Here is a 12,768-nt window from a genome sequence, read left to right as displayed (position 1 = left end):
GAGCTAATAGGTTAGCTCACCTAACCTAGGTGCGCCTTGTTATGTTTCTGCCTCCATCATGACATTTCATATTTTTCATCTTGCACTGGTGACAAAGGAGGGGACATAACAACCTTGGTGACTGTAAGACTTGGGGAAGATCTGTTTTGCATCCCCACTTATATTGTCTGTGACTAGATACAAGTGTTCATATTTCACAACTAATTTCATTTCTCACAAATGTTAAAATTTATATGCAAGTACTTAAAATGAATCTTCTTTGCTTCTTAATAGCGATATTTTTTCCTAATTATATGCAATCTATATTGCTATCACAAATAGGTCTTAATACATGGCTCTCAAAGGGAAAAACAATGTTTTTTCTCAGCCCATGGCCATCTCCAAGGCTGGTACGAATGGGTGCAGGCTTAGTTTGACCAGGAATCAAAGTGTTGGAGGCACCAAGTGTCATGGTGAGAATATTCCTTGCCCGACAGCCTTTGGAAGCAGCCAGGTTCTTTGCTGCACAAGCAGCTGGAAAGGGAAGATGTGCACCTGAATATACAAGAGAGTTCACAGAGCATGTTAGAAAAACAAGTCCTTTGTGAAGTGCCCTCTTTGATTTGGTCAATGTGATCCCAGCTCCAAAGTCAAGGAGGGTGCTACTCTGAGAATTGGGTCCAGCTTCTGCTGGACTGTCCTGCTCCTGATTGCCTCTACATTTATTTTAATTCAGCCGTCATCTCCAAAGAGAAACAGGCCAATGTGACAGCACTGCTGAGCAAGGCTTTTCCTTCTGGGCCAAGAGAGGTAGCGTAAATTAGCAGAGCTACCCTAATGTTTGTACATCAAAATTGATGGAATTCTGCTGGTTTACAGCACGTTGCTGTCATGGCCAAGAACTGTGAAGTGTCACTATGTGTGTGCTGCATCATACAACTGAAAGATGAGCCTTCTTAGGTGACCTAAATAAACACCTGTAAAAATTGAACTGTTGACACTTGATGCCTTTTCTAGAAAACCTACAAGACAAATACACATTTAAGCAAAAGTCTATAACTCAAGCTATTTTGCTGGCTGAATAATACCATGAAAATTGTTAGAGTAGGCAGGCAAACACTGGTTCTTTCTTCACTGCTTTGAATTTCATAGAGATAGAATCATTTTATTTATGATCTGTGGTAGCAATCTCTTCTGCAATACCTAGAGCTGATTTCATGTAAGAGATGTTTGAAACAAAATACTTTGCTGTTAAGTGCAACTAGTATGGGATGTCCGGTCATCTGTTTTACTGTCACATTCTCACCTTACTGCTTAACAAAGTAACACTAGAAGTATGTTGGCATGGATTACAGGAGCCTAGGAGGAAGGTGAAATACAAAAACACTATTTCCTTAACTGTTTGCAGCCCCAGTCTCTCACAGTCACATTGAAAAAGTTCCATTTTGTCACACCTGATATAATTTTAGTTCCATTTTCAGTATTTGTCATAGCAATTTTTTGATAGGGTAGAAGTCCCACAGATTTACAGGTTTTCCATTTTGCCTGGTTTAGTGAAGACCTTTTAGCTAGGGCTTTGTGCTGCATTTTTCCACAGATTATTTTGGTGGAAGCTGCAGGAAAAAGTGACCTTTAATTCTTTTAAATCTGTGAAGTCACAGAGCCTTTCAAATAAGGAAAAACCAAAGCATGTGCAATAAGCCTTCCCTGAACAAGTTACTGTTGCTTTCATTGCTATTTGCACCACTTAACAGAAGATGCACACCAGGAATTTTATGAATATACAAATATACAGGCCTGAGGAGACAAAAATTTTAGTGAATACCATTCCCACACTCAACAGCTGTGAAGAAATACAAAATATGTGAATTAATGCTAAGCATATTGTGGTAGGTAAGCAAAAATTCAGTAGTTAAATGGTGTGTATTCTTTGTTATTAGATTGCTCTTTTAAGGTGGTTGTTAGGAAGGGAGAGCACGGATGAATAAGCTGATTAAACACTCTTAAGAGTTTGCTACACAAAACAAAATTGTGTGGCCTGAATTGCTTAGTCTTTTTTTTTCTTGGAGAAAAATATTTATTTTTGTTGTTCCCATGTACTCTTCAAGGTCAGGAGAAGAAACCAACCACAGAGATGGAGTTTATGCCTGTGTCTTTGGAGATTTTACACATCTGAATTTATCAGGAACAGATTGGTTCCATTTCTGATAGTCCTTATCAGTGACTTTCACCCTAGTGAGATGACTTGTGTAGTAAGGTGATTATAAACATAAGTGTAAAAATATGGTATATACCAAAATATGGTATAGGTATATAGAAGAAAAACATCATTCTCTTGGTCTGAAGAGAGAGAAATTCTTTATCTTCTCTTTATAGACTAAAAGTAATTTGCACACACAAACCCTCCCCAAAACAGGAGATTTTAGAGCCTCAGCATACAGTTTTCCAAAACTGCACACAATATACCAGTTCTGCTTATGTAGATACTGAGTAATTTTAGGCAATGTCTACAAAATAGGCCTTAGTGACCATCACTGCAGAGCTCACAAATTATTTGAGTTCATGAAAACTTAGTGTGATTGTTTTTTTCTGCATTAAAACATTCTATCTGTTTTATCCTAAGACAATGAAGATGTGGGCAAAGTGAGGATTGCTATGCCCTACTGTTCTCACACTTCCTCACTGATAGTGAGTTGGAGAGAATTAATTCTGCCCAGTAGAATTAATTGTGCTGTATCTGCTTGAAGAAGAGTATGGTTGGTACCATGGGAGTTGCATTGTGGAACACCCTCACAATGACACAGTGGTGTGTTTTCCTGTATGAACAGCTATGTTACAGTGGTTTCTTGGAACTTCTGTACAAACAGGAACATTCATGGAAAAAAAAAAAAATATATATATATAGGCTGTGCAGGAAGTATGTCAACAAAAGAAAAAAAAGCAAGAGATAACAAAAGTTCTCTGAAAATGTTGTTTTCATCTGGCTTATACTGTTTAACCTAAGGTTTATGTTATTGCCTTTTTATTGTGCTAAGTTTGGATACTTATGAAAGATTTGCCTAACACTACAAACTGCACTGCTGTTATACAAAATTCTTAAACAACAGGGTTTGCTGTAAAAAGTAAGAGAATTTTTTCAAAGTGGTTTCAGTCTCTGAAGTGAAAAAAAGGTGTTCATGCACATTCCCCTTGGCATAAAATAAGGTTGTTTAAATGTTCACATAAGATGCTTCTTCCATTTCTCTCTACATGTCATTTAGCTTAGTTGGTTTGAAATACCATTATAAATATACCTTTATATTACATGAATGGGCAAATCCCTTCCAAGACAACTCAGAAGATACCAGTTTAAAATTAAGGATAAAGTAAGGAAATTCTTACCAAGTTCAGATAAAAATGTGTGTTAAGACCATGTGACCATGAATTGTGAATCTGTAAGTTAAACACAAAGTCCAGCTTCTGTGAAGTGTGATGTTTTCCTATGACCACAAATGACCCTCACACTGAAAGCAGCACAGAACCAGTAATACAAGGCCTGTGTCACCAACAGGGCATTTTGATTCAATAGTATTCCCTGAGCAAGGTTCCCATTACAGGTGTTTAATGGAGCTTATTCAACAACTGCACTGCCTGCAGCATAACAGTTGTCTCCTGCTGTGTCTTTTAGACCCAGGCTCTCTGTGTTGGGTGCTATTGACCAGGCTGTTTATTAGTTAAGTTACAGGTGTATTTCTTTATAATGGAAAGTCTAAATAAAATAATTTTTATCCTGTGCTAGGTATTCAAGTGGTAAGCAAAATGCTGTGAATTGTGATAGCATACATGGCTGTTAACAGGAGTCTTCTAAGGTAGGAATGTCTGGCTGCCTTCCAGTTCACAAGTGACTACACAATGTCAGGGTTTGGGAACTGACATATTTTCCTTCATCTCATCATCTCCTATTTCTGCTCTATGTTGTCTATACTTATTGAAGGCTTAATAATTTGGTTTTGTTGTACTGGTCCAGCAATCACTAAAAAAACACAAAGTTCTTCGTGGTCTTTGATAATTTTAATGAATTCATGTTTGATGCTTAGAATGCATGAAAAACTTTTAGTATACAGATTCTAATTGTGAGACTGGTATTTTGTTTTGATAGCAGTGTTTTGGAGTGAGGGGACCTCATTCTCCCGGACCTTGCACACTCCATGGTGATTTGCAGTTGTGCAACATGAGGAATATGCTGCCAGGGTCACGTATCCACTAACCTTGTCTGGCTAGAACTCCTGACTGTGCTAATCTAGATAAGTGTCTTCATACAGGTGCATCAGAAGAAAAAGATTTTCTTTATATGGCTTTTCTCACAGTGGGAACCTTTTTCTGTAAAGCTCTGCTCTCAGATCCTCTTGTGCAGGCTAGGATAAATTTTCAAAACTGTAACTGTATCCAAGCTAGAAACTTTAGCTCTCACCATAATGTTCTTCAGAAAGTGCAGCGTTTAACATATGTGCAGCATACCTGCCCCAACACAAATCTGCAGTGTAGATAAATGGTAGAGCAAAACTTTCCATTTTCTGTAATCACAATGTAATACTTCCACCTTTATTAGATGCAATAGAAAACACGTAGTAGAGAATGAGTGAAATGGGCCTTTTGAAGTTTTAAGCACTATAGTAACATCAACTGTTGGAGCAGAGTTATTCTATGTGCTCAGTTGTGATTTATAGACACAGCTGGGATGTGTAAAGTGATTGCTCTGCACTGAGACATCCCAGGAAGAATTCAAACATCTCCATGTGTCAGCAGCCGTTGAAAATTCATAATCAAGACTTAAAGGAGCTGGCTCACTGATATGTAATTTTTAATAAGTATTGGCATTTAAGAGATATTACAGAGAAGTTGAAATTAGCTCATAAGTTACTTCCACTTGAAAAGGACACTGTGATGATGTGCATATTTTTAGGCTGCTCAGGATATCATTAATGAGCAGAAAGATGGAAAAGAATAAAAAAGTGGCATCACAGAAAAATAGATATTATCCAATAAGTCTTGTTCCACATAGTGATAGAGTTCTAATTTAGTGATTCTGTAAGTAAGGAGATAAAGACCTAATGGCAGGATAGGTGAGATGCTAATAAGTATCAAGTCTAAATGAAAAATTAGTAAGGCATTTTTAAAAATAAATCTGATCAGCTGTTAGAACAACCAGTGAAGGAAAGTGACAGCTTCATCACCCACTTGAGAGAAGACACCTGGGCTATTTTTACTGTCCACAGTAATTAATGGATATCACTTGCACTGCTTTTAATTCATTTTAAAATACCTCATGTTGCACAGTCATCTTTCATTTACGTTAACCAGAATTTACTTCGGCATCAGTGGAGTTCACCCATGAAATTAAAGACCAGTCAGGCCAAAAGTGCAAACTTAAGCCCCTATATTCCTACACAATACTTTTCATTTCATTTTTTTCTTTTGAATTCTTTTGAATACTTTTGAATACTTTTCATTCAGCTTTCATCTGAATGTCTTTATTACTCATCCTGTGTGGTCTTGGTCTGAAATAAACTTTAGGAATAGGGTGCTTGGTTCCTGCAGCAATGCATTTTGCTGCCTCTCTGTACTGGGTGCAGCAGTATTTTTTAATACAAATATGTGTTTGAAATTATAGCTGAGCTACTCTGATCTTCTCTGGATCTGGAAAAACAAAGAAATACTCTGACAGTTCTGTCATTGTATATATCATTCAAAAAAATAGATCAATGGAGAAATCCTGGATCATCCTCACTTTAGCTCTGTTCGTCTGTACTACACCTTCCTGCCATTAAACCATTCTCAGTAGGACTGTGTTGCCCCACCAGTGTGAGTGACAGCACTCAGAGCCTGTGCTAGTGACAGAATAGGAATGCTGGCATTGCTTGCTCTTCTCCTTACATTAAGACTTTGTCACATCCTTTGGCATATTCAGGTTTGATAACATCCCTGAATACATTCTCTGACATTCTTCATGTAACCAGTGCTACTGGCAAAGTGCTGAGAACTGATTCTCTCCAAATTAAGTAGCCACCACTGCAGTGGCTGGAGTAGCAGTGCCATGCTCAATCTACATTAACCTCTGTATGGGTGACACCACAGTCTACAGTATGTTATTTCTTCCTTCTTTCTGTGTCATTTCTTTGAGGAATTATGTGAAGGAGAGGACTGGAATACTTTCTAAGCAGTTGGTTAAGTTACTCTCTGAATCAGGAGCGGGAAGAGGTCAGAGCCCCATAGAATCCAATCCCATAGTGTAGAAAGGGTTATAGATAGGGTTGCATCCACTGAACAAAACATTAACCACTGCAGGAAATGTGCCTCAACATGTACTACTGAAATTATGTATCTGTTTAATATATATACATGGTTACTATCACAAAAAACACTCTGGAAAAGAGCTCCTCTGTAGATTACTCCAAGTGCTGTGGGGTTTTAATCTTGGTTCATTGGTAAATTGATTTGGTTTGGTATTCATATAATGATCTGACTGTATCCTTTAACCTAGATATTAGATCAAAAATATTCTTCATCTAAATATCTGAAAGAAATGTTAATTATTATTATGAAAATCACAAAACCAAAAAGCATGCAGTATACCTGTGGCTTCGGTTAATACACTTATGTAGATGTTATTGTGAGAATTTTGAATAAACTGTTAATAACTAATACTCAGTTTCCTTATTTTATAAGCTGGCAACATCTTTTTTTTATGATCCTTTGATAAAAGAGCTGCAGGCATCTTGCAAGGATGTGAAAGCATCCAGCAGTATAAGTGAGCAATGATTTTTTGGTTCAAAGCTCCTGTACAGAAGGCGTAATCTAATCTTATGTAAAAAATCATATGCCAAAACATTTAGTATTATCCAGCTAACTGACTGTGTAATGTTAAATCATCTTTGGTCTTTTCAGTTTAGTTTAAAGTGATATGTGTACACAAAAAGACCTAAATAGATCTGAAAGCTTACTAATGGCAAATTAAGCACATTCTAAGCATTCTGACTTCTTGAAGAGCAAAGGCTCTCTTTCTTTCAATAGTTTATTAACTTAGATTAATTGTACAGTGTCATAATTTTCTACATGTTCATGCATTTCTCTTCACATTGGATTGTCTTTGATTATAAGATAAAAGAAAATTATTTGTTCTGTATCTGCACACATCAAATCTTCTGCAGATTATACCTGTTACAGCAGAGTAATTTCATTTTTTGATTTCTCTATGTGTCCTGAAAACTGTCCTTTGCATACAGATACTGGAAAGAATCTGCTTCTAGTTTGGTTTCACAGGCAGAAATAAAGTACAACTTCATGAAGGTCTATAGAATTATGATGGTATATACCTGTGTATAAATCTTGGCTTGGGCAACTCCCCTTTTTATATAGCACAGCAGACCTCTACCAATAATCAGTTTTGAAGAGAATACTTTGTGATGCAAGGTATTGTTGTAGAATGAGGAACAAGAAAATCAGTTGTCTTATAAACTATCCCAAATTTATTTGGAGAGATACGTCACTTTGTCCTCTTGTATTGGAGTTTAAAGGCTTAAATTATCTGTCATATAACTGACTTGATAAATTTAGATTATCCAGTACCAGACTGATTGATCTCACCAAAGAAAAATCAGGATCCTGATTGTTGTTAATTCTGCACTAGTGCTTATTCTTGTATCTCTGGTGAAATAATCATATTGATTAATATAATAGTAAAGGTATCATAGTTACATAGTTTCTGTTTTACATGATACCTTTGTTTTTCAAATTTGTGATGCAGTACCACTTGAATTCTAGCTGTCAGATTAGGGTAAGAGTTAATCTTCTTTAAATATGACAAAGAATTAACCATTTAATGTTTGCAACTCTTTAAAAATCTAGCTTGAAACATCATGTAGCCACCTATTGATCTTTCTATAAATCAGAGCCAGACACAATCATTTCTTGAGAATTTGCCTTTTATGGCCAACTGATTTTAATTTCTGCTTTATTTTATACATAAAGGTTTAAGTATCTGATCACCTGAGAAATACTCCCCTGCAGCTGTTTTTCAATTTGATAGATGGCATCATCTCACCTAAGTTCAGCCACCTAAAAGACAAGCAGGAACTGTCAGGAATTGTCAGGTCCACAGAGAACAGCAACTACTTGCAGCATCTTTCCTCCATCATAAAAGAAACATAAAAGTTACACATTTGAAACACTGTGACTGTTGTAATATGAGAAACTGTAGAGGTTAGTTAATTCTGTCTGCAAGATCTCACTAATGCTCTTAATTTGTCTCAAAAGACAATACAGAGGAATGATGAGTTCTTTGCCGCTGTTGAGAATTGCCTCTTCACAAACATTTTTTCTAAATTTGTATTACCTGTGATATAATTTCTTACTAAAACCACTGAGATCTTACTTGCCTCTCTCCAAGCAACTCAACGAGAAAAATAATTGCATTATAAAGTTTGTATTTTTGTTTTTCAGAACTGTGTTTGCAAAGGTAAAAGTCCCTGCTTTTGTGATAGCACAAAAGGAAGTAAGGTAAGAACAGATACATTTTCCTTTTTTAATGTTAGCTTATATACTTGGAAATTTTTGATGACTTCAGTTGATACAGTGAGGGAATTTAGTGCATGATGGTATTTTGTAGAGAATGATTACCTTACAAAATTCTGTTAACTTTGGGGAAACTGTTTAACTAGGACTCTTCAGCTGATTTTTTTTACTGCATTAGTATGTTTACAGCACTCTGTGATGTTTGGGCACCAGCAGAACAACTGTCCAAAGCACCAGGTCTCTTTCACTAACTCCTAACAAATGCCATTACCTTGGCAGCTGCTCTCCTGTTACAAATTTCATAATGCCATCAGGAGTCTCATGTTCAGTGCTTCCCTGTTTCCATCTCTGGACCCTGCCCACCCTCCTTTGCCAGTTCCTGAAGGAAAGCTGCACACACTGGCCTCAAACAGATAAACCTCTTGTAGATCAAACAGGGGATGAGTTTCTGGGTCCTAATCATAAACACCTTTCCAGCACTGAAGGAACAGCAAATCCATCATCAGTAACAGATCCACAGCTCTGCCTGTTGCCAATAGCAGCTTGGCAGAGGCTCTGAGTGGCTTTTAGACAAACCTGAATTACACAAATGCCAAAAATTCTTTGAAACTCCTGCTCGCAGTTGGAAGAACAACTGATTCACAAATGAAAGGGGCATTATTGAAGAAGTCATGGTTGTGATTTAGGTAAGCCATGAACACAGAAGTTCCCATACTAAACCTTATCAGCAGATTCCAGACATCTATAAAGATCTAAGATTATGATTAGTCCCACAGAATGGTCCCATCTGCTTTTATGAAGTTGGAGAAAATTTATCTGGAAGTAAATAAGTAAATATGTTCATTATTAAAATGTATATTAATAAGTGGGAAAGGGGAATACTAATATTTTCAGTAAAATCTCCCTATTTAGGTTTCATATTCCTAGTTGATCTAACCTGACTTTGTCCTAAGCAGTGAAATTGAAACCAGTTGAAAACCTAGAAAAAAATAAGCTGCCCACTAAAAGAGAAATATTAATGAGAATGGACACCTGCAACTTGTCTTTATCAGTTCTATAAAATAAACAAAAAGTAAAATAACTGAGCAATTTGTGGGTAAGAGTAAATCATTATTTAGACTGATGAGATAGTTGTGCAGAAAATCAGGATAATTACATTAATCACCATGTTTTGATAATTATTCAATGTTTAGAATTCTCCAACCTGAAAATCCTCTGTCCTCTGATCTTGTTGATCTGCTAAGAAGTAAGTGTGGCTAAAATGGCCTTTTCTGTAGAGAGAGCAGTGAAGCTCTCAGGAGAGCTCACTGCTGCTCTGGATTCAGGCAGCACCACACGGCTCTTGCCGAGGACAGGCAGGAGTTTGGTTTTCCTGTGAGCTGGTACCGACCCCCTCCAGCGGCTCATCCTGGGATAGCATCCATCCTCCTACCCTGGGATGTTGCTACATGAAAGAAACGATTTTTTATAAAAAGCTATGCCGATTTATTATATAGATCTCACAGGCACTTTAAAATGCAATTCTTATTTTCATATGTGTTAAAATATTATAGTATTACATTTTATCTTGAGATATATATACATATATAATTACTATTTTTAAAATTTGTATTTCATTCAGAAGCTATTTAAAATCTGGAGAGTTTGTGGGATTTTGAGGAGTGAGAATTGGTGCAGGGAAAAGCCAAAATATTTTGGCTTCCCAGAGACATCTCTTGTCTCCTGTCTTGTACATCAAATAGGATACTCAAACTTCTGCACAGCAAAATTTCACATGCTTTCTTTGTATAACTTTGTATAAAGCAATAGGAAAATTGGCTCTGAGAGAACTGATAATCCCATTCTCTCTCTCCCATGTCGTGCTGTGATGTAAAAGGTGTTGACCCGGCAGCTCTTCACTGATGTAAAACTGAGTGTGCTAAATTGCTGCTGTCTGAAGGGCTGAAAAACATTTTCTGTGAGCTTCCAGGCTTGAAGTACTTCATTTAAACCAAGTTAAGACTTGGATCTTTTATATTTAATTTAAAAACCTGAAAATGTCCCTTTCAATAGCTTAGCCTACTGTATTCTATTTCTATAACTTCAATTTTGTTTCCTTTACATAGCTTATTTATTTGAATTTGATCTTTAAACAAAACAAAACAACAACAAAAATGTGAAAAAGTGATTTGGTGTCGTCATCTCTGAGATTCAGAAAAATTTAAGGTATTTGTCATGTAAAGCAAGTGGGGTTTATTCTGTCTGAATGGTTTTGTTGCATTTGACTCACACTGTTTTCTTCCTTGGCTTTCATGAAGAGCTTGTGATGGTTTGGAACTGACCTTGCTGTGCAACAGCAACCATTATGTTTCTCAATTTGCACTGCTAAACATAATACAGAAGTGTTAACCAGGAATACGTATCAGCTGCTTTCTTAAACTTTTCGTGCTGTCAGTTAACTTCTATACTCTGCAAAATCCTGAGTACTGTCTTGTGCTCTGATAATTCAGCTGTCCTTATGAGCATGTGGTGCTGTGGGTCTGAGGCAGCCCAGAGATGGACCAAAAAACAGGTCAGTGTGGGCAAGGGCAGTGGTCTGACACAGCAGCAGAAAGCCAAGAGGTACTGAAAGTAATAAATGCCTTAGAAATAAGCTATCAAAGGAACAGTTAATGGATATTTGAAGAGTTTAACTATCTTAATGTTTACAGGGTGAAAAAGGCTTTCCTGGTGTTCCAGGTCCACCTGGTCAAAGAGGCTTTCCTGGTCCAGAAGGGCCTCCAGGGCCACAGGGACCAAAGGTAGGTATGTATGTGAGACAGAGAGATAGACAGAGAAACTACTGTGCTTGATGGTCAAAGTTAGCTATAACTGTGCAGACAATTGTTTTACAAACCCAAACCAATCCAAAACCTGTCTCAGAAGTTCCCATTTGGTAGGGATGTTGTTTGGTCACCAGTGCAAGGGTCATTTTGACTGCAGCAGAGTAGGGCTGATATGACCATGGGCTATTGGCTAGTGCTAAAGCAGCTGGACTGAACTGCCAGAGACAATGAACATGGATCTAGACAGATTTTTGCAGCATACTCTCAGTTTTTGTTTTATTATCAATTAACATCTTGACATTGTTGCTGAAAAGAAAGTAAACAAGCTGCTACTTAGACAAATATGAAAAATAGATTTAAGAAAATTTTAAGGGAAAGATGGTTTTTAAGATAAATCTTGGTCTGTTTAGGAACTACCTGGTTGCTTGCATTGTGGAGGGAGTGGCTTCAGTGACCTGAGCTTGCTTGCTTGCTTTCCTGAATGCCTAAATTGAGGCTGAATATGAATTTTCAATAACTCCTGCCTAAGTAGAAAAAAAACAAAAAAAAATTGTGCATTAAAAGTGTTTTATACACATTTGTCTTGAGGAACAGTAATCTTGCTGTTATCAATAAATTAGCTCTGGTGAATAACTTAATTTTGTGTAAATATGGTGTGAACTCAGCCACAGTGTAAATCAGGAAAGTGCTGCCACAATTAGATTATGTCTAGGACCTGCACTAATGTGGCTACAGCACTTAACTGTGCCTTTAAACGAATGGGTTTTATTGTTTTCATTTGTTTAAGTATTGTTGCATTATTGTGTCCTATCTTACTTTTACAATACTTTCTGGAAGTGTTACTTGTAGATTTGATGCATGTTGATGAGGCTTTTATCTGAACTCATTGAAGTGTTTAGTATAGCATTTTCCTTTTAGTATGTGATACTAATTCTGCAAGAGTGGCAAAAAGTAAGGCTAGTTCATCTAGCAAGAAGACCTGTTACCCTGAATTGCCATGTGCTGTAGTGTGTGCCAGTTAGCCTCTCCTATCCAATGCCTCTACATTATCTTAAATGGAATGTGGCCCAGGATTTTAGAAGCTATACTGTGCTTCACATTTTCCATTTCCTTTCTGGGAATGGTAAAACTTTCTTGCTAGCACTAAAGCTCTAAGCATCTTGAAAGAATTCCAGCAGGTTCTGTGCAGACAGTGCAGTATCACTGGCATTCTTTGCTGTATTCCAGCCTTGCTCTCCCATCCTGCTTATTCCCCTTTCAGCTTACTCCTGGTTTTCCTTTCCATGCTCAACAGTACAAGTGACATCACATACATCTATCTGATCATTACATGGACATCACCCATATCTGGGAACCTTGCAGTTTTATCCTCACAGGGAAGTACTTCCAGATCTCACAGTTTGACCAAATCCATAGGAACTGTTTTCTCAACATA

At 37.0% G+C, this 12,768-nt stretch overlaps 1 protein-coding gene across 1 annotated transcript in view; it reads left to right on the top strand.

The window, feature by feature from the left end:
* Nucleotides 1–12,768, top strand: part of COL4A3 (collagen type IV alpha 3 chain) — a gene marked incomplete at its 5' end in the record, with an annotated part of 57,867 nt that overhangs the window by 2,722 nt on the left and 42,377 nt on the right. The window contains 2 exons of the mRNA XM_083869051.1: nt 8,458–8,514; nt 11,220–11,309. Of these exons, the coding sequence (XP_083725177.1) occupies nt 8,458–8,514; nt 11,220–11,309 (147 nt within the window). The remainder of the gene's footprint in view (nt 1–8,457; nt 8,515–11,219; nt 11,310–12,768) is intronic.

Source organism: Zosterops lateralis (assembly GCF_965231275.1).
Source record: "Zosterops lateralis genome assembly, chromosome: 10".
Classification (NCBI taxonomy): Eukaryota; Metazoa; Chordata; class Aves; order Passeriformes; family Zosteropidae; genus Zosterops; species Zosterops lateralis.
The sequence above is the reverse complement of the archived record's forward strand: the minus strand, read 5'-3'. Positions and strand labels throughout refer to the sequence as shown.